We start from the raw sequence: 26580 nt of genomic DNA, 5'->3' as shown, positions 1-26580 counted from the left end.
GCTGCTAATGATGAAGATGTTGCTGGTGCTCAAACAATTAATGACTTGTAGCCCCAGCCTGGCCATCTCATCGCACTGGTCGGGCTCCCAGCTCTGGGATTCCTGGGATGCCAGATTCGGGCAGCTAACCACAAAAATTTTAGGTTTAATGCAGGTCTGTTTAAGGTAGATTTAAGTGGAGTAATTTAGAAGGCAAATGAAAGACGTGAGTTATGTAAAAAAATTCAAGCTGCTGCCTGCTCTAAAGCAGAGCAGTGTTGTGAGCTTGGTCTGCTGTGTTACACCTTGGAGGAAGGCTAGGAACCATTCCTGCTGATCCTTCCCCCAGTGAGAGGGTGTGAAGTGGAATGGGAGCATTCCCCATGGCTACAGGCACTGTGCACTGCCAAAAAGCTGCTCCCACCTCACCTGGAGATTCACCTTCCTCTTGAGCCGAGGCCGCTCTGGGTGCGAGAGGCTCTTGTGCCTCTCATCAGTGCACAGCCCGGCCTTTTCCAGCCTGGGGGAGGGACTCCATCCTCTTGACAGATCCTTAAGGTTTCATCAGCATAGTTGGTGTCGATGTTGACTCATGGAGCCTTCTCCAGCACACGAGAGTGGGGTTTTTTCATTAGCCTGAGGTGTTTTTGTGAAGGCAGGAGCAGGGAACGCGGTGTGTGGCTGTGCTGGGCGCCTTTAGCACAGCCCCAGCAGAGCAGGCTCGCTCACAGCCATGGGCAGGCAGCAAACAGCCCCAAGCAGCCCGAATCCTCGCTCTTTGAAACAGCAGTGGAGAAGAGAGCAACGATTAGATCAGAGGCCTTAAATGTAATGGGTTCCTGGAGGCCTCAGGATGTCCTGATGAGGTATTAGAGGAAGTAATTCAGGAAGAAAGGGACAAATAACCACCTCCGGAGCAGGGCTGACCCGGCACGCTGCAGAGCACACAGAAACACAACGTGCTGCTCTGTGTTTGGGAAGCTTTGGGGTTTTTCTCCTTGTCAGGGGTAAATGAGGAATCATCTTCTGTCTTCCCGGATTTTTATGGTTTTTGGGTCGTGTAATGAGTCAGCTCTAATGGAGAAGTCCCGTGGAATTAAACAAGAGATGAAATCAATATGGTTCCATAGAAATATAATTGGGTTTTGTAGAGTTTGCTCTTAAAAACCTATAAGGTGTAAAAGAAAATACGGCCTTATTGTAGTTTCCTAGCCATCATGTAACTGGGGTGTAACTATCCATTAAATTCTGCAGGATGGATCAAAAAATCCATAAGGAGGTTTTAATTCTCCATTAAATCCTATGGAAGAGCTGGAACAGAACCGTATTAATTTTCCCTGAGACAATGCTTCTTCCCTCCATTAGGCTGCAATAAGCTCAGGAGCAGCTCCATAGGCAGCAGGTGTAGTCACACGTGCGTGTTGTTATGGAAGTTTTCCAAAGTCCCACTGGCTAAATAATGCTTTATTAAAATGAAATTGCTATGCTTAACTAACATTTTCCTCACCCCTCCCCTTTTTGTATCTTTATTAAATAGGATTTGGCTTCGTAACTTTTGAAAATGAAGACGTGGTGGAAAAAGTCTGTGAAATTCATTTCCACGAAATCAATAATAAAATGGTGAGTGTTGGTGCTCCACGCGGTGTCGGTGCCAGGGAGCTCTGAGCCCTCGTGCCAGGGTGTGCTGTGCCCAGGAGTGGCTGCTGAGCCTGCACCACGGCTGGCACAGCCCCTGCTCTGTCCCCCACAGGCTCCGAGCAGCTCTTGGTGTGTGAAGCCAAAGGGCTTGAGGAGGGTGTGAGCTCAGCTTCTTGAGCAGAGAACCAGGTGAAGTTCCTCCTCAATGACAGGCAGGTCCCAGCTTGTGGGCTGCCCTGAGCCAGATGAAAAGGGGCATTTGTATTTCAATTGCTGCAGTAACTTTGATATTTTCGGCTAAAATATTCTTTTTCCCTTTGTCAAAACATCCTTTGCTTCTCAAATGTGTATTCAGATATGCATTGTATATTGGTCTGATATGTGTTCACAGACTTTAAATTTAATAATAGAGCTTTTAGTGTGGATAAGATCAAAGCAATCTCCTTGGCATATGCTGGAGGCCTGCTTCAATATTTGACTTGCTAATTTTTCCCAGGGCACTGAAATAATATTCCTCATATTGTTCCTCCCTGCAATATGCATCTGAAATAAAAGTGAGGGTCCCTTTGGCCAAATGTGGGGTGGGATGGTGGGGCAGGGCTGGGGCAGTGCTCCTGGTCCTGTGGGAAGTCTCTTGCTGCACTTCCGAGGGTTGCAGTGAACTTTGCCTGTGCTGTTGCCCCCCAGCCCCTCCTGCACTGGGGCTCCTGCCTGTCCCCACGGAGCCTCACCTGAGTGCCTGTGGGCTGGGGGGAGGCTCTTTCCCTTTAGACAGTTTCTAAATGCTCTTAATCTGCCTTAAAACAAAAGAACAGAGAAACCCAGCCAGCACCAGCAACAGACCCAAGGACAAATTAGAAAGGCTCGGGATGCAAATGTGGGGATTGGCAGGTGGGAGGGAAGAGCTCCCCTCCAGGATTTTCCTGTGCACAGCAGCAGGGCACACTCCATAGGTTTAGTCACTCCTCACAACGGGCTTTTCTCTGGAGCAGGGCTCAGGAGGTGCTGGGGGGAGCTGGAGGAAGCAGCAGGTGCTGGTGTGCCCCAGGCAGGGACAGTGTTTGATGCTTCATCCCTGGATCTGCACCCGTGAGCTGGAAAAGCCTCACCTGGCTCTTGGCATCTCCTGGGAGGGGAGGAATAGTGTAGAGCTCTTGGGAAAATTCCTTCCCAGGTGGAAGGCTGCACAGGAAGGTAGCAGGGAGCAAGGAGGATGGGACAGGGTGAAAACACTCGAGGAACATCACAAAGAGCAAGAGAAACCGTTTTGGGTGTTGGTGTTTGTTGTTGGGTAATTAAAATATCCCCTTCCCACTCCTGTGCCCACTCAGTGCCCCCTCCAGGTACCAGAGCGTTCTCTTCTTGTCACTCCCTCAGCACGGATTTTGAAAGCAGCCCACGAGCAAGGGGATGAGACATGATCCTGTCTTGGGACTGAGTCATTGCCTGCTGATGTGTCTGCAGCTGAATCCCAGCCCCTGCGGGGCCACGGAGCTGCGTGTGCGTGTGGCTGGGAGCTGGGAGTGACACAGCTGGCCTGGGGTGACACACAGCTGGCTGGGGGCACTGGTGGGGTCATGTCCCCCTCTGTCCCTGAGCTGTGGAGGGGACCGGCTCTCGCAGCTCCAGCCCAAGGCTGTGGGGTTTGCAGCAGCTCGGTGAGCTGGGACTGGGACACGCTGTCCTCATCCCATCCCTGTCCCCATCCCCATCCCTGCCATTTCCCTGTCCCCCTCCCTGTCCCCGTGCCCAGCTTGCCCAGCTGGGACACCCACAGCTCTGTGGGCTCTGGCTGGCCCTGAGCTCGCTCCTCCTCTCCTGAACACTGTTTCCCCAAAGGCAGGGGCAAGCAGAGGGCAGTGGGGTGGCTGCTCCCCAGCCTATTTCCAGCTCCATCCTCCCTGGCAGGCTATTTTTAGCTCATCCATTCTGCTTCTGTTGCCATCCGTAAAGCTTAGAATGTCAAATGTAATATTAAACGAGCAGCAGGACAGTGAAAAGAAAATGCCAGTGAGGTATTTAATAAATGGAAGTTGGAATTTACGTGGGAGGCCAAAGATGCTCTAAACATTGCAGGGGGACAATAAACCCAAACAAGCTGTCCTCAGATTATTGTTCCTTTGACAGGAGCAGGCTGCTTTGCAAAGAGACACCTGTTTTTCTAAGGAAAAAGTGAAAGTAGCTGGGAAAGAAACTTGATGGAGATTTTCTCTTAGATGTGACTAAGATGTGGTAGAGTCACATCCTGGGTGCAGTGCCGGTTGGGGGGGGTGATGAGCTGAGCCATGTCAAGGTCTCATGTCAGGCTCTGGAGCAGCTGACAGAAATGTTGGGCTGTTCTAGAACAGGTTGTGAACACTACCCAGGACCTGTGGCTCTTCCTCCCTCTCAGGGTGGCATTTTGCAGGTTTTGTGGGCCTTGGGGACTTCCAGGGATGGGGCAGCCACAGCTTCTCTGATCAATCTGTGCCAGGGCCTGTTCCAGACTCTTTCATTCCAAGCCCCAGCCATTTACATGGTAGATCAACAGACCCACAACTCAGTGCATTTTTTAAAATAAACTTAAAACCTCTCTGCTGCTGCCTGGTGTGGCTCACCATGGTGTGAGTGACACGTTGTCCCCAAGGTGATTGGAGCCCACCAGGCTGCGAATCACACGTTGCTGGCACAACAAAGTCTCCTTGTCTTTGGGTGGCTCAATGGGGGTTTGTGCATTGTGGATATTGCGCATTCTGCTTTCCTCAAAATAGCCCTGGTTTCCCTGGAAAGCTGTTAACCAGGGTTTGTGAGACATCCTGGGCTGAGAGCTGACAGCCTGTTTTGTTGTGCTGGGTATAAGAGGCTTTTCACTCCCCAGCTCAGCCCTCCTGGGTTCCCGTGGCTGAGACTGCTCCGCTTGACCCAGGAGTACCCCACTGTAAGGTTAATTCTCCAAACTAGACTAAACAAAAATAGTGAATTTTAGTTTCCCTGCCTTTTTTTTCTTTTCTTTCTTTCTTTCTTTTTTTTTTTTTTTTTTTTTTCTCAGCCTTAAAGTTTAACCTTTTTTTGTTGGGCTGCTGGAAGTGTAGCACATCCTCGTATGAGGAGGTGGAAAAAATCTGGAAATTATTAAGGTGCCCAGAAATGCTGAATTGAAAGTTTGAGTGAGGTCCAGATGTGTGTACAAAGACCTTTATCAGGCAGCTCTTTGGGGACAGCTCAGTGTGGAGCTTAGCTCTGACTCATAAATCCATATACATTTCCTCTTGGAGAAGCCCCCGTTGCATGTCCTGTCACATGTGTGACATCCCTGCTGCCTCCAGGGTTTTCCCCTTGAGGTAACTGTGCCTTGGAATGGTTCTGGCCATCTCCATCCCTTTCCCCATAAGGACAGGGCTGGATTCTGGCAGAAGAGCAGCAAGGCCCCTTTTCTTTCTGCTTTTGCTGTTGGTGAAGAGGCACCATCCAAGCCCCGGTGTATCCACTGGTTGTGGCGCTTCACTCCTGTTCCAACACTGTCCCAGTTTGCTGATGGGATGGTGCATGAGCAGCTTCCCAGAGCTCCTCATGGTCTGACACTGCTGCCTGGGCAGTGTGGCAGTCCCCCAGGGATGAGCTGACAGGGCTGGGGTCAGTCAGTATCTCCCAGGCCAGCAGAGCAGGACCACGCTCCCAGTCCTGTATCCCACGTGTCATCCCTCCCATGGAGAGAGTCTGTCTGGATAACAGGGAATTTCCTTGCCCTCCATATGGGGTATATTTGTTTACAGAGGCTTAGGAATTATTTCTCTTTCCTACTGGTGACTTTTGCTTCCCCTTTAATCCTGGTTAAAACCTCTCTGCACTCGCTGCCATTCCCTTTGTATCCCCGTGAGCTGTGGAAGTCAGAAGCGGTGCCAGGCTTGCAGAGAGCAGCGGTGGGCTGGGGTATGGTTGCAGCAGCTCATTACCAGGTTATTGTTTCTAACAGTGCTAATCCAAACTTCATTTCCCTGTTAATTGTCCGTCCATCCAGGCTGGAGGGGTTTTATCATCCTGGCTGTGCACTGCCGGTGGCCGTGAGGTGTAAGCAATGCTGCCATGACCCTGGGAGCAGTGCCCTCCCACAAGATGTGCTTGTGGAATGAAGTGACATGATACACTTTCTGCGCTCCCCCCGTCATTTGACTGGAGGAATCAGCTGGGCAAACTCCTGATAAATGACACTGCTTAAAAATCAGAAGAGCAGAGTTAGAGGCACAAATCTGTAACCTGTGGATTCAGCCCTCGGCCCCTGCAGTGCTGGGCTGCACCCCTGCACATCACCCCCTGCTCAGAGCGTGGGAATGGGCTGGTATGACTCCACTTAGCTCCAAACCAGCTGACTGGGGCAGCTGTAGCACCAGTGCCAAGGGGAGCACAGGAGCTGTCTGCTGGCGGGTGAGATGACAGTGCCTGAGAGAGAGACCATGGAGAAGTGCTGTATTTCTCCTTTTTCCTGGAAGAGGCTGGCTGGGGGTCCTGGATGTCCCACTGGCAGCAGGGCTGGGCTGCTGTCTCACAGGGCAGTGGTAGAATCGCCAGTGAGCAACTTCCAATGGCAGCAGGAGTAACTGAAAGTGAAAGAATGCAGATCCTTTATTAATAGGGTTTACAGAAATTTTCTGCTGGGTAGAAATATTGATTCTTTATTCCTATTTTAAAAGGAGCTTTTTGTAATGATCACTGGGAGTTGTTCTCTGTTATCGATTGCAGTGGAGCCATGCTGGAGCCCTCCCTCCATTCATCCCGCTCCCACAAGCGCCAGGTTCCCTTTCAGGAACACGGAACTTCTTAAATCAGCACTTCTGTCATCTTTGGGGGGCTGCAGTGGGTGGTTAAAGAGACACACACGTTTGCTCTTTCAAATCTGGTTACGCTATTCTGGAAGATCACCTTTGAGCGGGAGGAGGTGTGGGGAGGCAGACGCTAAAAATAAACCTCCCCCCCTTAAGTAGATCAGTTCTGCATTTGACATTTACATGGAATTCATTTGCATCTCATTTGTACATGTTTCTGCTCAATAGGTAGAATGTAAGAAAGCACAACCTAAAGAAGTGATGTTTCCACCAGGGACGAGAGGAAGGGCACGTGGATTGCCGTACACCATGGACGCTTTTATGCTAGGGATGGGAATGTTGGGTAAGTGCCACAGCCACCGCTCCACAGCCTGCGTTGTCTCCCTGATTCCCAAACCCTTAAGCCACAGGGGTGAGCAAATCCCTGCACCTGTGTGGGTGCCAGGCTGAAACTTTAGCAGGGGTGGAGTACAAAATAATCCTGTCTGTGGTAAATGATTAACTCCCCCCCCCACCCAGCCTGGAATATAAAAAATTTGCATTTAAATGGATGTTTTAAATAGCCTGTTTTACTCTTACTCGCAAAAATAGAATGATGAAAGATGCAGTGTGTTCATTCTGACTAAAAATGATCTCTCCCCTTTTTTAGAGGAATTGAGTCACACATTATTCCCCTTCTTTTAAAGGTAGCTTTGACAGTTCAGCACAGATAATTGAAAATCTTGCTGGTTCTTAAATGGCATGGATGGAGGAAGTGGGGGATGCGTAACAGGACAGGTCGCAACAATAATTACAAGTTTCAAGGAGATGGAATGGTATTCCAGTCCTGAGTATTGTGTCCAGAAAATACTAATTAAATGGGATAAATGATATTTAATGGCAAATTCCTATTTGTGCACGAGGTCTATTTAGTTATAATTGGTTCTCATTTGTTTCTGCCTAGATAATTCTTTCTAAATAATGTGACAACCCCAGATACTCTGTCCTCGGCCAAATGCTGCTAATCCATTGCCAATATTTTTTTGTAAAACACCGTATATTTTAAATTTTCTGCTCCCTTTGTATCCCTTTGTTTCCCCTCAGTTGTCACCTCCTGTGTCCATGAAGCCTGTGGGAATGAAGGGCAATCTGGAGGTGTCCCCAGTCAGCAATGTCCCCTTCAGGATGCTTTGACTTTCCTGTCCTGTGTTTAGATCATCCCAGGAACTGAGCACAAAGCCCAGCCTTGGAATCTGGGTTGCCCCAAGCTCTGCTGAGCAGATTCAGGGGCTGGCTGAGATGCTCAGGACCCCAGAGCACCTGGGGTGGGTGTCAGGTCAGAGGACTCAGTTCCTGCAAGGATCAGGCTGTTACACTGATGTGTCTGACACCAGGCACTGCTTGATTTGATAGGAAAAACTTGCTGCCATGTTTGCTTTATCTCTGAATTAATAGTACTTCTGTTTGTGTGGCTGGAGCGATCCATTTCTGGGATGTGTAATCGGGTTATTTCAGCTGATCATCTGTTTTGCTGTCCCCACGCTCTGCTGCCACCCTGCCCCATAGTGTTTGGAAATCACATTTTATGCTTAAAATATTTATCTTGCTCTAGTCAGTCTGTGATTTCGTTACCTGTGTGTTCCCAGCATGCCTGAGCCAATGTACTTGATTTCTGCTGTTTCTCTTCCTTTTCCACCTGTGCTGCCCAAGGTCGGGGTGGTGGAGTCTGGGGGTCTGTGTGCCACTGTGCTGGCCTGTCCTGCTGGCTGCAGGAGCAGAGTCCAGGTCATCCTGGGAAGCCAGAAAGATCCGTGGCATCATCCTCCACCCTATGGCCTCAGCCCTTTTCCTTGCAGCTGGGCACAGAGTGAATGCAGCTGGATCCACCCCAGTGTCCTGAAGGGAAAATTCAGCCCCCGGGTGCAGCATCAGTCTGTTCCCACTAGGGCTGCCTCTATGGAAAAGGATCATCTCAAGCTGTGAGAATTAAGGAAAGCAGCCCTCAGTGAGTGGAACAGCACAGAGGAAGAGCTGGGGCACCTGTTGGACATGTTGGTCCTGCTGCAGTGGGGGGCCTGGGTCACCCTGACCCTGCAGCTCCAGCCGGTCCCACCCTGCTCTCCCTGCATTTCAGATCAGGGGGACTGGCTGAGCATTAGTGATTGATCCATGGTGAAGGCCAGATGCTTCATTATCCACTCAAGCTGGCTTTTCATCTTCCAAGTTCCTGCTTGCTACCGTGGCACCGTGTTAAATAATTAAGTGCTAAACAAGGAAATTGCAGCACAGGAGAGCAGAGCTGCTGGACGGCTGTCAGGAACCCCCGGGTTCAAAGGCTGCAGGGCCCATCCCTGCAGGAAGAGGGGCATAATTAACCCATCAAATGATCAGACACAGAGTTCCATCACCGCCGCTGCTGAGCGCTCTGTGGGGTCTCACAAGGCCAGGTCAGATCTGCCCTGTGTCTTCTGTTCTGTGCCCAACTGGACTGAGCCAGAGCAACTGGGGCTGCTCTGGGAGGATTTTTACCCGTTTCCAGAAGCCCTTGCTCAAGGTCACCTTCTCCAGCTGCTGTTCATGGGCAGAGGAGGGAATCAGAGGAACGAATGCACGAGACAACCCCAAGGAAGGAGCGGGGAGCGACTCCCTCCAAAGCTATTAAGGAAGTTGGTCTTTTTCATTAATCACAGCCTCCCCAAGGAGCCTGCAGCAGCCGGGGTCTAAAGGTGCACAGGCAGCCGCTTCTGTGATGATTTGGTTGATTGGAGCAAAATTAAAGTGTTCTGAAAGGATTTTTTGACTCGGAGAGCACAGGCTGAGCCTTCTGCCAGGACGGCTGCTGGGCTGTCTGGGGCTCGGGCTGCTGGTGAGACACGCTGGTCTCAGGGAGAGCAGGAGCTTTAATGAGCCTCTCTGCATAAAGAGTGGAGCAGATTCTGTTCCACTGATGTCCCTCTCAGCCCAGGCAGCAGGAAGAGCAGATCCCAGCCCCTTGGATGCTCAAGAACAGGCCCTGTGTGTCCCCCTCTGTGGCTGAGCGTGAGCAGTTTGGTGACCAGGAAACTCTCCCTGTGCCTGGAGGCTCGCACTGGCACCCGGTCCTGGTGTGCAGAGCAGGAGCCTGTCAGCCAGGGGCCTCTGGCTGTCCCAAAGCACTGCCCCAAAGCTTTTTACACTCTGTTCGAGTCTGTGCCTGAAAACTTGTAAAGAAGAGAGTGACAGAGGAGCAACATTACGAGGAGATGGTTTTGTCTCTTCTGGAGCTGCTCTCTGTGTCTGAGATGCTGCAGTTACCACAGTGGTGACACACAGCTCTGGAGGTGACCCTGCACTGCCTGCCTTCAGCTGGGGCTGTCAGCACTGATTTCTCCTGCTGATGGGCATCATCCTGGTGTTCAGTGTTAAAGCTGGGCTCCTTTTAGCATGCAAACCCCTCCAGAGATGGAAGCACTCACACCCCACAGTGCTGGAGCGATGTGTGGTGGGAGCAGGGATTTGGGAAGGTGTCTGGCAGGGCTCTGTGTTCCTGCACACGCTCAGTCTAGGTAGGCTGAGCTCATGCATAAAAGAAGCTTGTGCCCTTCAAAGAAAGTCATTCCTTTTTCCACCAGACACTGTTCAGTGGAGTAGCAACTGAAACTCAGAGCAACATTTGGAGATTAGTTCGAATGCTTCCTTGCATTTTCTGGAGCATTTGAACTAATTTTGCACAGGTCCCCTGGCTCCTATGTGCTCAGCGTTCCCACATATTCACCATGAGCTTTTGTCCACCCCATTAGCAAATTTAAAATGAGGAGACATTTCCACAGCCTGGACAGGAGCTGGGTGGAAGCAGTGGTGTGAAGGTTTGAGTTCTGCTTCCATGGACAGGAAAGTCTTGCTTTGAAGGAGGCAAGACTGAAATCCAGTCAAAACTTGAATTTTTGGTTTATTTACAAGGGATTGGTCACTCCTCAGGACTACCAAGGCAAATCAGCTTCTCAGTGCAGGATGAGGATGGCCCCTAATGGGAATGTTGGGTAGGTCAGCATGGCCATCATTTGGCCTGATGAAGCATCCACGTGGGCCTGGTGTTAAACACCATTGATATTCAGCCAGGCAATGTCCCCACGAGGATCAGGCTTCGACTCGTTAGAGCAGAGCTGGGCACTGCAGCAGTAAATGAAGAGGAAAATTGAAGTAATGTTGTATTATAAATTTATGATTTCATCTGCCTGACTTTGAGAGCGCTGAGTGCTGGCAGTGCCAGCAGAGCCCCCGGGCACCTTGGGACATTGTACCTGTGTCAGGCACAGCCAGGTTTGGCCAGGGACAGCAGGGCTGCCCTGGGGTCAGGGCCAGGACCATCCCAGGGCGGGCAGCAGAAGAGGTGGAATCCAAACCACTGTGGGCAGCTGCCATCCCCTACCCTGCTGATCTGGCTGGGGCCACAGGTACCACACCTGCAGAGCTCAGGTGCTGCCCAGTACGTCAGTCCCTGACAGTTGTGAGCCAACAGACCTGCTTCAGAATTGTGTGAATTGGGTAAACTGAGTTCTTCCTCTTGGCAAGGAGAGAGGGCACCACAGAGTGATTTTTCAGTGGTGTTAATGGCGCTACTTACTTAGCAAACAATCCATTTATCAATAGTGTTGTTAAAAAAAAAAAAAGAAAGGAAAAAAGGTTTGTAAAGCTTAACTCTGAGACATCTGATTTAATGACAGAGGTGATTAATTTCTAAGGGAATCCAGCTGTTGGGCTGTGAAGGGAGGCCTAAGCAGTGTGTACATATCGCTGAGCGCCGCGTGCTGTCCAGGCGTCGCGGGGCTGCCTTCGCCTGGCACTGCTTAATCCCATCATCAGAATTCATCCAAGCATTTTTATCTCCCAGTTTTAGATTATGATTAATAGTACACTGCATGTATATATAAATCTGATCGGAAATGGAGGGACTTGCTGCAGCAGGAAAATAGCCGAGTGATGGATGAGTGTATTAAAGGATAAATAAAAGCAGAGATAGGAGCCCCCCAGAAGAGCCATTCGGCTGCTGAGCGTTCTTGAGCTCCAGCCCAGCTGCTGCCAAGATTCCCACTGACTCCAGACAGCAGGGGAAAACTTTTCCTGATGGTTTCTTGGTTTGGAGAGGCCTGGGCTGACACTGAGGCTCAGTGGGGACATTCTGTAGCATTTAGTGCACTGGAATTGCACGGGGTGGTGCCTGTTTTTAAGAAAACTGAGCAAGGAAGTGTTGAGGATCAGTGTGAGGTTAGAATTTTATTGAACCCCGTGAGTGTACAGGACACCCTGGGACATTGGCCATCCCGGTCAGAGCAAATAGCCACTGTGGGACCAGAGAGAATGGCTGTGGGGAAGTTAAAACAGGGGCTGTCCCTGTGTGACCCATGGCTGCTGCCAGCCCACACACGGCCAGGGGTCAGTGGGACATCCAGCACATTCACAGCTGGGAGAGTGAAGCCAGCAGAGTTGCCATTTTGTGCCATCACTGAGGTGCTTTTGTTCACAAAATGCCCTCGAGTGAGTTTTTCTCCTAATAAAGCTCCCAAAGCTGCCCGAGGTTGGCTGCTCAGCCTCAGAAGGGGCTTTCGGAAGCGCCTCGCACAGCTTCCTTTTACTTTCCTGAAAAATTAAAAGCTCTTTGACTCCCTGGCTGGTTGCTGCTGCTGCCTCCAACTCTTTGATGTGTTAACTGTTGTCCTTCACACTCCCGGGATAAAGAATTACTACTACCTTAATCTCCAACTGTCAATAGCTGTGAAGCAAAGTACATTCATTGTAAGCTCTCCAAATGTCAGAGCAAACCCGTGTTATGTGTTTAGCCTTAGCATTTGGCATTTACTCTTCCAGCTAACAAGTATGCACAGTCCTTGGGCTCCAGACACCAAAGTGCATGTTAATTACCAGAGTGACAGGGCTCCTGCTCGGAGCTGGGCCAGCGCCGGCAGCTCGAGATGTTTCTGTTCAGGATAATGATGAAACCTCTCTGCAGTTTGGCATGAGCAGAATAAATCTGATTTTTTAATACCTTCCGTAAAATTAGGTCTCACCCATCATCCCTGTCATTGTGCATTGTGTTAAAAAACAAACAAACAAAAACCTTCAAAAAAACCCTTCATTAATCTTCAAACTTCTTTCTCTCTTTTTTTTCTTTTTTTTTTTTTTACATTTCTGTGATCAAGGTTACCCGAATTTTGTTGCAACATATGGCCGAGGATATCCTGGATTTGCCCCAAGTTACAGTTACCAGTTCCCAGGTACGTACATTTCATTTGCAGATTTGCCTTATTTCCCCTCTTTCCTTCTTTGTTTTTTTTGTTATTTTAGTTTTTTGGGGTTGTTTTTTTTCCTTTTTTGTAAGTCCATAGCTGCAAGCTGAGACAGGCAAGTCTGCAGGGAGCATCTCACACAACAGCAATTTTTTTTTTTATTCTTTTATTTTTTTACTATTTTAAAATAGACCTTTATAGTGACATATTTTCAACACATTTTTTCCTAATGTATAAATTGGTACTGGTTATTTGAAAACAAAACTTCATAAATTAAAAACATAAAAGCAAGAGAGATCACTGGCGAGCTGCTACCCTCCCTTTGATGGGTTTTTCCTTCCGTAGATACTCTAGAGCTACACACAGACACGCACACGCACACAGGGACCCGCACACCCCTTCCCGTGCTGGCCTGTGGTAAGTGATCGTTCACTTGTGAGTGCAAATCCCACCTTGCCGTGTTCTGTGCCGGGCTCTGGGGCTCCCCTGCCTGGAGCAGCGTCCAGCCGTGCGTGGGTGCTGGGCTTCGGCGTCGCTTCGGTTCCCCCTGCCCTCGGCGCTGCGACGGGATCGGGGGGCTCAGCGGGCTCAGGGAAAATGGAACCACAGGATGGAATGGTTTGGGCTGGAAGGGACCTTCAAAGGTCCAATCCCCCCACCTTCAAAGGACCCCCTTCCTCTAAGTCAGGTTGCTGAGAGCCCCATCCAACCTGGCCTTGAGCACTCCCAGGGATGGAGCACCCGACAAAGCCCATCCAAAGCCTTTGCCCTCTCCAGCACATCCCACAGTGGGACTGGCACCACACAGCACACGGAGTTCCCTTTCACCCCAGGGTTTCCCCAGGCAGCTGGAACAAGTGAAGCAGTGGCTTTGCTCTGTTTGTGGCTGAAGCCCCACTGGCCACCATGGTGAAGAGATCCCTGAATTCCTGAGCAGCCTGGTCACAAGTGTCATGTGCTCCTCAGGGCTCACAGCGCAGGGGTGGGAGCTCGGGGTAACAGGGACATCCAGTGAAACCCTGCAACGAGCAGGGAGGGGCAGGAGGAAAGCCAGCACCTGACAGGAGAGTTCTCTAGGATGGGTGAGGATGTGGACAGTGCTTGGCTACACCTGCAGCACACTGGGGCAAACGTGGAGCCTTGTGTCCAGCCCTAGGTCATTAGGATGAGACTCTGCTTTGGAAAAATACAGATTGTTGTCATCTGTAGGGTGAGCAGTGTCCTTGTGCTGGGGTTATTGTGCAGCTGTTTTCTGCAGGGCTGATAACACCAAGGAGAACAGTTTGTTTGTTTGAATTCACAAATGCCAGGGCTCTTCTGAAAGCTGAGCCGCTTCCCTGTACCTGTGGTACATTTTCTCACCTGGACCAGGCCAGGTCTGAAACAACTGGGGTATCAGGCAGACAGCAGAGCTGCTGGGGTGACACGGTGCTGCTGGGGGCAAGGCACCTGTCCCCAGATCCAGGTGACACCACCTCTGGTTCTGCTGGAACCAGCGGGACAGTCCGGTCTGGCAGGATTGTAGCCAGGAGTTGCAGGTGAGGAGGAGGCTTCAGCAGGTGTTTGTGTGTTGTCTCACACTGACTCCTCACAATTTCATGTACCAGCTGATTCATGCAGAGGCATTGAAGGAGAGACACTTTTGATAGGTTTAATGATGGAAATCGGCAGAGCTTAGATGAGTTTAATTATAAACATGTCTAAAGCGAACGTGTTTGCTCGCTGACAGCAAAGGCACCCTTTGGCTTGACGACCCCTCTTTAGATGTGTTTTTATTAAGGGCCCGTTTTTATCAAAGCAGGACTTCCAGTTACTGCCTGGTTGTTTTCAGTCTCCTGCAGAGATTGAATATGGAAAAAAACCTCCAGGTAGGTTTCCACAGAAAGCTCTGGGGTCTAGGGGAGCCAGGCAGCACCAGGAGATGCTCAAGGTCCTGTCTCACCTTGCTGAGTTCCCCTGCCCCAAAGCTCTGCCCTGCTCCCCTCCTGCTCAGATCAGTTTCTCCTTAGCAGCAACCAGAAGCTTTCCAGAGTCATTGGGAGTTTCTCAGGTGATTTGGGGCTCTGGTCTCCAGAACCACAACCCGTTGGAGTGTGCAGGGCACAGGAGCATCCTGGCCGGAGGCGTGGTGTGAGGAGTGGTCCAGCAGCAGGATGGAGCAGGAGTTTGGGTCACAGAGCCCCATGCCACAGAGCACAGCTTGGTACCAGGGAGCCTTTCAGGAGTGGAGCAGGAGTAAGCTGTCAGGTTCACAATCTCAGTGGTGTGGTTTGGAGGGAGAAGTACTTGGCTGTTTCTGCAGGAGCGTCCCAGGTCCGAGAGCTTCCTCTGCCTCTGGACGTGCTGGCAGTGCAGCCACAGTGCAAATCCAGAACAAAATGTTCAGTCACAGCCTGGGCTGCTCCCAGCAGTTCTGCAGGGTTTGACACAGCACGGTGCTGTCCTGCACATGCTGTGCTCCATCCGCTGGCTGGGTCACCCCACAGGGCTGGCACCGGCACTGTCCCTGCCCAGGCTGTGCTGCCCAGGCACTTTTTCAGCCAGTGAAAGCCGGAAAAAGGAGTTCCCTTCTCACTGAACTGCCCTGATGGTTTTTCATGTTGTCCAACTGAATGAGGTACAAATGCCAGGTTCCACCTATTTGCATCCCCTTCCCTTGTCCGTGTCTCCTCAGGGGCTGTCCCATGTGCTCTCCCAAATCCTCTCCCACATCCTCTCCCACATCTCTGCTGTTTCCTGCAGCCTGGGACAGCCCCTGGCTCCAGGGGCAAGACACACAACCCTTTGGTGACTGCTCTATCTCCTCCCATCCCATTATTCCTCCCAGCCCTTCCTCATGCAGTACATTGCCTCTTTTTTTAATTTTATTTTAATTGCAATCACTCCCTTTCTGTATCTCTTTTTTTTTTCTTTTTCTTTTTTTTTTATTTCTGGGACTTATCTTTTCAGTTTAATCTATTAATTTCTGTTCTTATTTCACTTTGCAGACTATTTGCCGATTTCACAAGACATAATTTTTATCAACTAGTTCTTAAAGATGCATAACAAATTAATCGGGGTTTACTACAGTGCTAATGAGAGAGAGACAGAGAAAGCCTGGGTGGTCCATGTTTAATATCAATGTCCACTGAAAAAATGCTGCTCTTACTGGCTGGTTTGATTGACTGGACTTTTTATTTTATTTTTATTTTTTTAAAGGCTCCATATCCTCACTGCTTTGAGTTTGCTTTTTTTTCCCCCCCCCCCTCTGCTTTGTTATGAGTTTTTAATGCCCACTTGGAATGTAACTCACAAGGACGGGGTCAGGGGCGTTCCGAAGGCATGACTTCTCACAAACTTTTTTAGAAATCATTTTATCAACGAAGCAAGAAGGATGATTGGGTTGATTTGGTCTCACAAACAGCCCCAAGAGAGCGACTGGCACGTTTTAAGGCGGTGACGTCCAGCAGTAGCACAAATCCCATCCAGGGTGGAGCGAGGCGGGTGTCTCCCGTCCCTGGGACCCTTGGCAGCGCGGGGCTGCATCGCCCCAGCGGGGTGATCCCGTGGTGCCGCAGCCCCACGCGCATCCCATCCTCTTCCCTCTGGCCTGGGGCTCTCAGGGAGCTGCCACTGCCACCGTGAAGCCACCAGAGAGGGGCTCGGGCAGCTGCTGTCCCCCACAGCAACTCCTGCCCCGCTCCCAGGGCCAGAGGGGCTGGGAGCAGCCTGGGACAGTGGGAGGTGGCCCTGCCCACAGCAGGGGTGGCACTGGATGGGCTTTAAGGTCCCTTCCAACCCAAACCAGTCTGGGTTTCTCTGATTCTTTGATCCCAGCTCTGACCAGCAATGGTCCTGCATTCTCCCTGCAGCTGCTTCTCCTTCCAAACTTTGCTTGCAAATCATGGGCAAATTTCCTAAATTCTGGCCAAGCTTTCCCTGCTTAATCTGCATCACATTGCGCCTCTTCATTTCCACCCAAATCGCAGGAGAGCTGCAAACCTCCAGCTGTTGGCTTTAACCATACCAGATTCTGGACTTCTGGGTAGAAAACACACATTCTGTTTAAATTCTGCTGTTCCTGAAGTGTTGCTACCCATTTGATAAGTTTGTGAGAAGTACGTTGCATGCTTACAGTAGAACTGTAATGCATTTTAATGTTTGTTAATCCACTTGTTTAAAATGTTGGTGTCAAAGGCTCTACAATCCATGGCTGTGCTGTTCATTTCATTAAAGATGCTTGATGTAATACTTGGGTAGTTTTCTTTTGACTTTTCTGCAGGCAATAGCTTTTTTTAATCTGTATGGCTTCTTATTATTTTGTTTGGGTTTTTTTGCTATGAATTGCTTTGCTTTTGTGAACTTGTCTTAGTGTGCATGATTTGCAAACATTTCAGCTATTGTGAATTTTCTCATTTTTTGTAAATAGTCCATCTGTGCTTTTCTTTTTTTTGTTTTGTTTTTTTTTGTTTTTTTTTGTTTTTTTTCTTTTTTTTTCTTTTTTATGACTTTTTTCCTGTAAGTAACTGAGGTAGAAAATAATAATAAATTGTTTACAACGGATCTGCTGTGTTGCTGCTCTCTTAGCTTGCAATTTTAATATTTTGGTTTGGATGCCCCAAATAACCAGTACCAATGACAGTTGAATAAAAGAATAAAACCACCATCACTCAGAGCGTGTGACCCGCTGTTTGAAGAAACTGCAGAGGAAAAGTTACATGAGAGGTGTGTTTACAGCAGAAATTACACCCAAAAAAAAGACAAAATGCTCTCGTAACTGGGGGGAGAGGGAATTGCAGCATCCCCACTGGTCCTCCACCACTGTGGTGGGATGTTCCTGCACTGCCTTTATCCCAGTTATGTTTTCTCCCGTCATCATCTGAGTGTTTGGGGATTGTCTTAGTTTGATAGACACCTTCAGGTTAGAAACTTCAATTATTTATTTTAATTAAGGGTTTGTTTGCTTGTATGTTTGTTAAAGCTTATTAAAACCTTTGTATATTGTGAGAGGTGAGGAAAACAAATACTCTCACAAACTTTGCAAAGCTCAGGGAAATATATTTGCTTGTTAATGCTAGTGCTGCACGAGCTCAGCCTTGAGTCACACTCCTGCAGTGCCCAGGGCAGTGGAAATGCAGCACAAGGTGGTTCAAAGTCTCAAACTGATGGGGTTTGTTACTATGAGAGCATTTACACCAACTTTCTCTTGAGCTTGATTCAGTTTCTTTCCTGATGCCAGTCCCACAGTGTTGACCCATCAGTGCTGGGCAGGCAGGTATCCTGTGTAGAGTTATGTGTGGTGCTGGCCTAGGAGGTAAGAACTAGGAAATAGGAATCTTCCAGGTGAGGAGAAGGAACTGGTGCCAAAAATAAAAGGAATTATTATTATGTTATGCTTAAGGCTTCTTTGTTGTAGTGTTTTGAGAGGAGGAGGAGGAGGAGAGGGCAGGAGTGTCTGGGGTTTAGGACACCCCAGTGCAAGTTCTGTTGCACAAGTTGCCCCTTGGTTAATAACCTCGAAGGGGAGTGCAGTGGGCATGGAAAAGGGTGTGGTTGCAGCATCCCAAAAAAGCCAGCCATTCCCTCTGTCCCATGTGCAGTGGTGTAGAACACCCAGCCTGGGGTGTGTGGTACTTCACTGACCCCAGGACACATTCCCCTGTACTGAGCACCCAACTTCCTACTCTGGAGAGGTAAAGTGATTGTAAAGTGCTGCCTGCACATGGCTTCTGTACCCACAGGGAGTGATGAAGTCTGTATTAATAGGGGTCAGCTCTGTAAAGCACTCTTCAAGCACTGTTACACAAGTGTAAGGCTTGTAGAACATTCACTAATGGGAGCAGAGTTTGTCTGGTCGTGATACTGGAATGATCAAACGTAACTAACGCTCGGAAAAGAAGGACCTGGTGGCAGCTGCAAAATAGGAGGAGGAAATGGAAAACCTGTTTGACATTGTTCAGTTAGTTAAGCCTTGTAACAGCAAGAGACATGGAACAAAGCTGGAGATTTTTCTCACTCCTTTGTCTAACCCTTTCTTAACTGCTTAAATCTGCTCGGCTCTCCCCTGCACTGCATGCCTTGTTTCCACCTAAACACACCGCTGCATCTGCATGGCATCACTGGTTTACAGAGGGCATTTGGAATCTGTTGGAACCACCTGAGTTATCTCTTCCCAACTCCGTTTCAGCCTCTGAACCTGAAAACAAAGACTTTAGACTGGACCTGGTTTAGAATTAATATTTTGGGTGTTCTTTTGCTGAGGAGGGGCCATTCCCATTGCAGGCGCATCCCTGGAGGGAGGAGCAGCTGGAACTGCAGACAGCAAACTGAGAAATTAATATAGCAGAGCCCATAAATCTCCAGCCAGAAGGTTCTCCTTCATGTTCTGCTTAGATGATTGTGTTTTGTTGCAGGAAAAAATGGTCTCTAGGGCTGTTCTCTGAGTCCAAGCAGAGCTGAAGCACCTTTGCCTTTTAGGCACTGTTTTTCTGAGAAAAGCTGTGGTTTTTTTATGTTGCAGAGAATTGTGTAAAAGGCCATTTTCATCTTGTATTTCCCCCTACCCCCTAAAGTAACCCTATTGTTAGATTAAAGGTGAGGTTTTCCAGAGAGAAGCTGTTGGTCTGTGTTGATGGTCCAGCACCCAGCACTGTGAATGGCAGCAGAGTGTGGCCAGTGAAAATGGAGCATGTCCCGTTTTTCCTGCCCCATCCTCTCAATGTGAGTGAGGCTGCTCTGCAGGTTTCCCTAAATATCATGTCTGGCTGAGGCCCAAAACTGCCAGGTCCTTCATTAGATTCTTCTCCACTTACAACTTGAATAACTGAGAAATAAGAACATCTTGAACGTTGAACTTGAATGCAGATTGTCCTGTTCTCAGCTGCTCACTGATCTGTGCCTGGTGTTAGACGCTTTAAAACTTGAGGTTCATTGCCCTTAAAATGAGTGATCCTAGAGGGGCAGAGAGGAGAGAAAAGGAAGAAGAGTCCAAACCTGCTGGTATCTGTCGAGGTCTTTGTGTTTTGGGGTGGTGCTGCAGCTCCAGAGCGATGGTTTCAGCTGTGAACAGGCCACAGCTGCAGTGACCGGGAGGGTTAATGAGAGCAATTATTCACAAGAGTAAAGAGGCGTAACACAAACACTCGTGTGTGGAGGAAGACATGGATAACCCTGCAGAAGGAGGAACGTGGTCTGGTAATGCCCATCCTGCTCTAAGGGATTCTCCATGTCCGAGCCTGCCTGAGCACGATGGCTCCCCTGCGTTCCTGCCTTGTGCCTCAGTAGAGACAATTTTTAACTAAAGCTCTTAAAATTGGGGCTGGGGTTGCAAAGAACTGAAGAAGATCGGTCTCCTTAGAGCACAGAAACATTCAAATGTGAGTGTTTTACTAGTGGGGTTTCCAGCTGGCCATTGAGGAGTTTCCACATCCTGCCTTGCCCAGGAGCAGTGATGGGAGTTGCTGCAGCAGTGCCTTTAAGATTTCTGGGCTCAGCATCCCAATCCTCTCCTGTGACCTCTTCCCTAATATGGATTATGGAATTCCCAGTGTCACTTCCTCCAGTGAGGCACTGGGAAGGTGTGCCAGTGATGATGGCTGTGCTGGGTGAGCTGCACATGAGTGCTGAAGAGTTCCCTACCCTCTGAGAACCTTGCCCTGTGATTTACTGCCTTCTCTTTTATGAAGCTGCCTCTTTGTGTTGAATTTTTTTCCGGTTGAAGTTTCACTGTCTGGAGTTTTCAGCCTCCAGACACGAGTTCTTTTTATGCCTTTGTTCATCATCAAGGACCTGTCTTTAAATAATACTTACCCAGATAGTTTAGATCATTCATAAAAACGGAGACAAGAAGCTTAACCAAATAGCTCATTTTCTTTACCGTCGGAGCAGCAGAAATGAGGCTTGAAGCAAATCAGTGCCACGTTGCTGAACTCCAAATAGGTGCCTTAATGTGGTTCCATCTAACCTGCCCTTGTTCATCCAGCAGCAGGTGACTGAAATGCAGAAATTCAGAGCTGCTGTGCTCTGAGGCAGCGTGGGCCCAGTGAGCTCCTGGGTGCTCCTGCCCTGCAGCCATCGTTCCCTTTGTACTTAACTTGTTGATTAAAAAATCTGTGGTAAATGTTTGGCTTTGGCCTTTAAAATCAGTTGTAGTGAGTCCAAAGGAGGCCACCAAGACATGAAGGGGATGGTGAACCTCCCCTACAAGGAGAGGCTGAGAGGATTGAAATTACTCATCCTGGAGAAGAGAAAGCTTCAGGGGAGCCTCCAGGAAAGATGGAGAAGAGACTATTAGCAAGGGCCTGGAGGGACAGGACGAGGAGAAATGGCTTCAAACTGCCAGAGGGCAGGGTTAGTTTGGATACTGGATATTGATAACCTAAATCAGCTGCCAGCTTTTACTTCTTGGTTTATGTTTTTTTGAATAAATAGGTTTATTTAGAACAAACTGTTTGCCTTTGAGAAGTTTCCCAGTTTTCAGTATAGTGAAATAACTGCAGAAGGGTTATTGCACTTGAAATGCCACAGAATGATAATTTGGAGACAAACAAGGCTTTGTCTCACTGATGCATAAAGTAATAACTGGGCAGAAATGCACCATTCTCATCCTAAAAGCCATGGCCTGAGAGTCCCAACAGCTGAAAAATGGGTCATTTAGTGTACATAAAGTGGAACTGACAAATTTTAAATGAACTATATTTGGGCTTTATTGTTTTGTTGGAATTCCAGAATGGGAATATTTGCTCATCATAACATCCATCTGCTAACAGACATTGGTGGGTACCAGACACAGGACAGACCTTGGACAGGCTGTGCCCTGGACGATGCACAGTCCACCATGCACGGTGTGTTCTGGCTGAAATTCTCTTATTTCCTGAAAGAGATTTTAACAAATCAAAGCAGTAGAAAAAGACAAAGGGAAGAACTTCAGGGGCTGTTGCAATACAGGACTCAGAGCAGGCTTGGAGATGCTAAATGTGTTAATAGAATTGATCAAAACCTTAGGGAAGTGCTGTCCCATTTCCCTGGAGCTCTGCCCTGCAGTGCTGTGGTGTGGATGGCACTGTCCCACCTCTTCACAGACAAACCAGGGGCACTGCTGGGAAGCACAGGACATTCCAAGCAGGGCTTATTGCTGCCCCACAATTCCTTCTGGACTTTGAGAAAGCTTCATCGAGTCTACAGTCATATCCCAAGGACTTAATTGCCACTAAACTGTGGTAATGAGTTGTGAATGATGTGGTAGAACCCCAATCTTTGATCAGTTGTAGGGAACATTTCATTTCTCTGTGTATGTTCTTCTCTAAATATTCAGCACTGGGTTGTTCATCTAAAGCTTGGAGTAGTATCAGGTTTTTTTCTTTCTTTCTCATTCGTGTTTCCTTATAGAAAGGGAGGGGGAGTGTGAGACAGAGAGCCTGGAAGATGAAGGTTTTAAACATAAAGGGATTGTTTTGGGATGGAGCTTTCCCTTGTGTGTGTTCACCATTAAAGACGACATTTTTGCCCGGTAAATTGGACCCACGCCTGCCTGCCTTCAAAAAAAAACTACCAGGCTCTTCTGCTTCATGGTTTTGAGTCTCTGATACTTTTGAAATGAAGCCTAAAGATCCTCCAAAGAGGATAACACAGCCTAATGGAAAGAATAATGCAAGCGAGAACCCATCTGAAATGACAGCTGTGAGCCTGGTGCAGTTTTTCGGGCTGATCAAAGCTCCTGGGAACGCTGCTTGAAAAGGGGGGGTCAGCTCTGGGGAACACCATTTGAAAAAGGGGGATCAGCCCCTGGGAACACCGTTTGAAAAAGGGGGATCAGCCCCCCAGCTCCTCTCCCCGCTCAGCCTGGACGTGAATTCCTATTCCAGCCTTTGCGCTTTTTTCCTGGGAGATCAAGTGACCCTTCTGAGGGGCTGGGGTTCAGGTCAGTGCTCTGGGGAGCACCAGGGCTGTCAGAAGTGAGGTGTTGGGGGGTGAAGGAGCCTCTGAGCTCGATGCCCTCAGCACAGGGACCCCCAAACCTCTGCACAGAGAGGTCTGCTGCTTGTGTGTGAACACTCCATGAACACAGAGCAGGGGGTCGCTTCTTAGGTGCAGTTTCATGATGGCTTTTATTTAATTCTCTGTGCCTCTTCCATGATTTTGGCTCTTTTCTGAAGTTAAGTAGCGATTTGAGCATCTCAGCTTCTATTTTCTTGTTTTAAATCCCTGTGCTCATTGCTGAAGTCAGAGCATGCAACCTCAGGTGCCCAAGTGCTTTGGCCATTAAAGCAGAGGAGATTCTTTGCATGATATTTTTCGATGTAAGAGCTAAATTTGTGATCTTTGTGCCCTTTTTTTTTGTGTTGATTCCTGTTGTCTGGCTGGTTGTAGAGGATAGGGTTGTGTGTGCTTTGAGGATGCAAGACATTTGGGGTCTTTAAAGGCTGATCAGAGCAGGGCTGAAGGAGTTGGTAATTTCTCCTAGAGCCAGAGCTGCAGGAAGAGGGTCCTGACAGCAGGAAGGGATGCAAATGCTTCTTGGAGTATTCCCTTGTGGTTGACTTACAGCCAAGCCCAGGCTGGAGGGCAGGAGAACTTTGAGAAGGATTGGTCCCACTGGAGCAGGAGATGGAGCAGGGCAGAGGTCTGGTGAGCCCCTAAAGCCCATGTGAAGGCTGGCCCTGCTCAGGCAGCATCGTGCTCGCCAGATTTGTTCACAAAGCCCCTGGAAAATCTGCTCAATCCTGAGCCCCCACTGCCATGCCCAGAGCAGGACAGTGGGGCTGTGTGCTCCAGCCCAAACCTGCTGCTCCAGGGCCATCCTGTGATCTCCCTTCTCCCAAACTCACCTGTGCCTTGGGGAGACAGCAGCCATGGGCTGAATCTGGGACCTCAGGGCAAAGAGTTTAACCCAGATCTGTCCATCTTCCCTTACTGCTTCACTGTTTAAAGTGAAACTACTGATGCAGGAAGCAGGAAAATTTATCTGTGAAGAATTGCACTTGGAACGCTGGTTTTGGCTCGTTCTGAGCAATGAGAGAGCATGAAATTGCTGTGAATCCTCAGGGCTTTCCTGGACAGTGTGTGAGCCCAGTGCAAAACGTTTTTTGTAAAACACCTTCTAATTGCAGTGCCTAAAGTGGGCACTGCTGGCCTCGGCAGCGGCTCTGGGCTTTGTTTCCTCTGGGCAGCTGGAAGCAGTGGGCACACAAAGCACAGGGGAATCAGTGCCTTAAACAAACACCAGGAGTGAATTGATCTCTCCCTCCACCCTTTTCATTTTCCAGGTGACTTCAGAAGGCTCAGGGGGACTGGGGCTGGTGCTAGCCATGCTCCTGGTTGTCCAGGGTGGGAACCAGAGATGCTGCCACCAGTGCTCCCCGTGGCTTCAGGACGCTCTCATTCAGACACCCATTCCTGGCACTCAGTTACCTCCAGGCTGCTTGTTAAAATGAACTGGGAGCCTGGTAGCCCCTTGGCAGCTGGCACAGGGAGCAAAGGACCTGCTGACACCCCACAGCCTTCTGTGGTCCTGGGGTCCCCCCTCAGCAGCAGTCCCCAGTGCCATTGCTGTCCCCTGGAGATGCCTGCACTTCCCAGGCATTGCTGGGGGAGCACAGTGGCACTGGGCCACTGCTGTCACTCTGCTGGCTACAAGCTCTCTTTGTCCCTTGTTTCAGCTCTGGGAGGCGTTCCCAGTGCTCCATGCTGGGATCCTCATCAGGCAGTGCAGGATGGTGTCAGCTGCCCATCTCTGCTGAGGGGGTCAGCAGCGAAGAGCCCCAGAGGCACCACAGTGAGCTGGCCCAGTGGTGAGGGGTCACAGAGCACTGGTGTCACACAGCGGTGACAGGGAAGCTGTTCCCAGCTGAGCCAGCCCGTGGACACGCTGCCTGGCAGAGGGCATTTTAGCAGGGCATTGATTGCTTTCAGTAGGTTGGATTGATTCAGGGATCCTCCAGTGCTGGAGCCATCCTGTGAGTGTATCAGTGAGGAGGGTTTTGCCAATCTCAATAATCAATGCCTGTTTCCATTTCCTGCTCCCAGTGCTGCGGCCGCTCCGCCTGCAGCGTTCCCGCACGGAGCGCGAGCAGCGATCACACTTGAGCTGTTTGGAGTGCCATGTCGCAGGGATGCTTTTATCTCAGAATTGGGATAAAAGCTTTCTTCAGGGGCCGAGGGATTAATTTTTCACACATCTGTCCACTGGAATGCAATAGCGGAGCCTTTGTTTGGGCTCTTTCCGTGGAGCGCCTTCTCCACCCTTGTTATTTCTCTCTTCTTTTGCATGGCAAAACTTTTTGTCCTGCATTTCAAACAGATCCTGAGTGTCCCTGGCAGCTGAACAAGAGAAACAAACTTTGCAGCCCTGTTTTTTTGTGCTGTTCTCAGGGGATGCTTGGTGATTTGAAGGGTATTTGATTGGTTTTGGCAGAGGCGTTTGATTCCATGGAAAATCCACAGCTCCTCCGATCCCGTACGGATGGTTTAGGGAGCCCCTGGAGCCTCCAAATGAGAGATCTGTGGGTGGCCAGCTGGTTGTGGAGGTGCCATGGGAACGCTGAGGACACTGCTCTTGGACCATGCACCATGGTGGGCAGGGAGGGACAGGGGACAGTGCCAGCTCTGCTCCCGCCTGAGCCACAGTGGGAGGGCCCGGAGCTTGGCCCAGCCCTGGCTCTGCATGAAAATGAAGCCCCAGAGCCTCAGGCCTTGTCCTGCAGATGCTTTCCTTGCTCTTTGGAGGTTGATTTTACTCTTAACACCAAAGTCTTCTCATTCCAGCCCTAATCATGTGTTGGGGGAGCCACTCAGGGTTGATGGCTCCATCACCAACGAGAGGGAATGGAACTCAGGTTCAACACTGGTTATAGCATCCCTCAGTCTGGGTGTGCTTCCCTCCACATCCCACTCCACAGAGGCTGTAGCAGTTACCAGCAGGTTCCCCCGGAGGACCTGGGTTGGCTTTGCAGTGCTCAGGGGGAGCACCAGCCTGGGGATCCTCTGCATACATTTACCTGTGCTACTTTTTTCCCCCTCAACAGCCCTATTGCCATATTTAAATGCAAGTATGTCTCTTTTTGATTGATGTTTTAAGTAGCTTCAAGTTATTCTAGCCTAGTTCTCTGCTCCTTGCCCTGGTAGCTGAGCTGTAGCTGAGCCATAGTGCTGAAGGTAGTGGGCTGTAGTGTGCTGGGCTCGCTCTCTCGCTCTCAGGCTCACTCTTCTCTTTCTCAGTGCCTCAATTGCTCCCTGTGGTTCTTCATCCTTGCAAAGCAGCTGTGATTATTGTCCTGTTGAGTGCCAGGAGCAGTTGGAGCTCCCAGAGACAAGAAACCTCCCTGGAGTCATTGACTTTGGGTTTTGGGGTTCTTGGTGATTGCTTGGACTTTGCCATTGCCCTCTTAAAATACATATATTGAAAGTCAGAGTCGCTGGCAGATCTTTTGAATATTAATTAAGTAAAGACATTAAATCTGCAATCTTGCTGGCAGCATTCCATTCCTCTGCAAGGGCTCGGTTCCCTGGAGCAGTGGGGATGTCATAGAGCTCCTTGATCTGCGGCTGGTTTGCTTTCAAGAGCTTTTTCCTTTCTTTCTTTCTTTTTTAAACCACATTCCATTGAATTTTTTCTGCTTGATCCCAGCAAATTTGTGATCTTGACATGAGGACCTCCTCATATTTTCCATTACTGCTTTGTCTACAGACCGGCACATTATTATCACTTGCAAATAAGCCCAGAAGAGAATTCCCTGGTTGGTTGCGGAGCGGGCTGACCCCATTCCTGGGAGACACGAGCCGAGTGCTGTGGGCTCTGCCTCCAGCCTGTTCTCCTTGGCTCCACGGCGTGCCATGGCCAGCAGCCCCGTTCCTCCCGTGCCAAGGGGATTTGTGCCGGCAGGGACCGCTGGCAGCGGGCACCCGGCCAGGGCTCGGCTGTTCCCAAGCACAGAGAGCCAGGATGG

The 26580-nt window shown here is 49.5% G+C and overlaps 1 protein-coding gene across 14 annotated transcripts in view; it reads left to right on the top strand.

Annotated features, from left to right (window-relative positions):
- Nucleotides 1-26580, top strand: part of MSI2 (musashi RNA binding protein 2) — a 208073-nt gene that overhangs the window by 155644 nt on the left and 25849 nt on the right. For 12 of the 14 annotated variants that reach the window (XR_015278584.1, XR_015278583.1, XM_086860015.1 and 9 more), the window contains 3 exons: nt 1517-1599; nt 6645-6759; nt 12572-12646. Coding sequence is in view for 12 of the 14 variants with exons in the window: in XM_086860015.1 (XP_086716141.1) it covers nt 1517-1599; nt 6645-6759; nt 12572-12646 (273 nt within the window). In the remaining 2 variants the exon portion in view is untranslated. Of the gene's footprint in view, nt 1-1516; nt 1600-6644; nt 6760-12571; nt 12647-13003; nt 13076-15645; nt 18013-26580 lie in introns of those variants that run through there. The other 2 variants (XM_086860017.1, XM_086860019.1) reach the window with 2 other exon arrangements.

Source organism: Cyanistes caeruleus, chromosome 21 (assembly GCF_971803275.1).
Source record: "Cyanistes caeruleus chromosome 21, bCyaCae1.hap1.1, whole genome shotgun sequence".
Classification (NCBI taxonomy): domain Eukaryota; kingdom Metazoa; phylum Chordata; class Aves; order Passeriformes; family Paridae; genus Cyanistes; species Cyanistes caeruleus.
The sequence above is the reverse complement of the archived record's forward strand: the minus strand, read 5'-3'. Positions and strand labels throughout refer to the sequence as shown.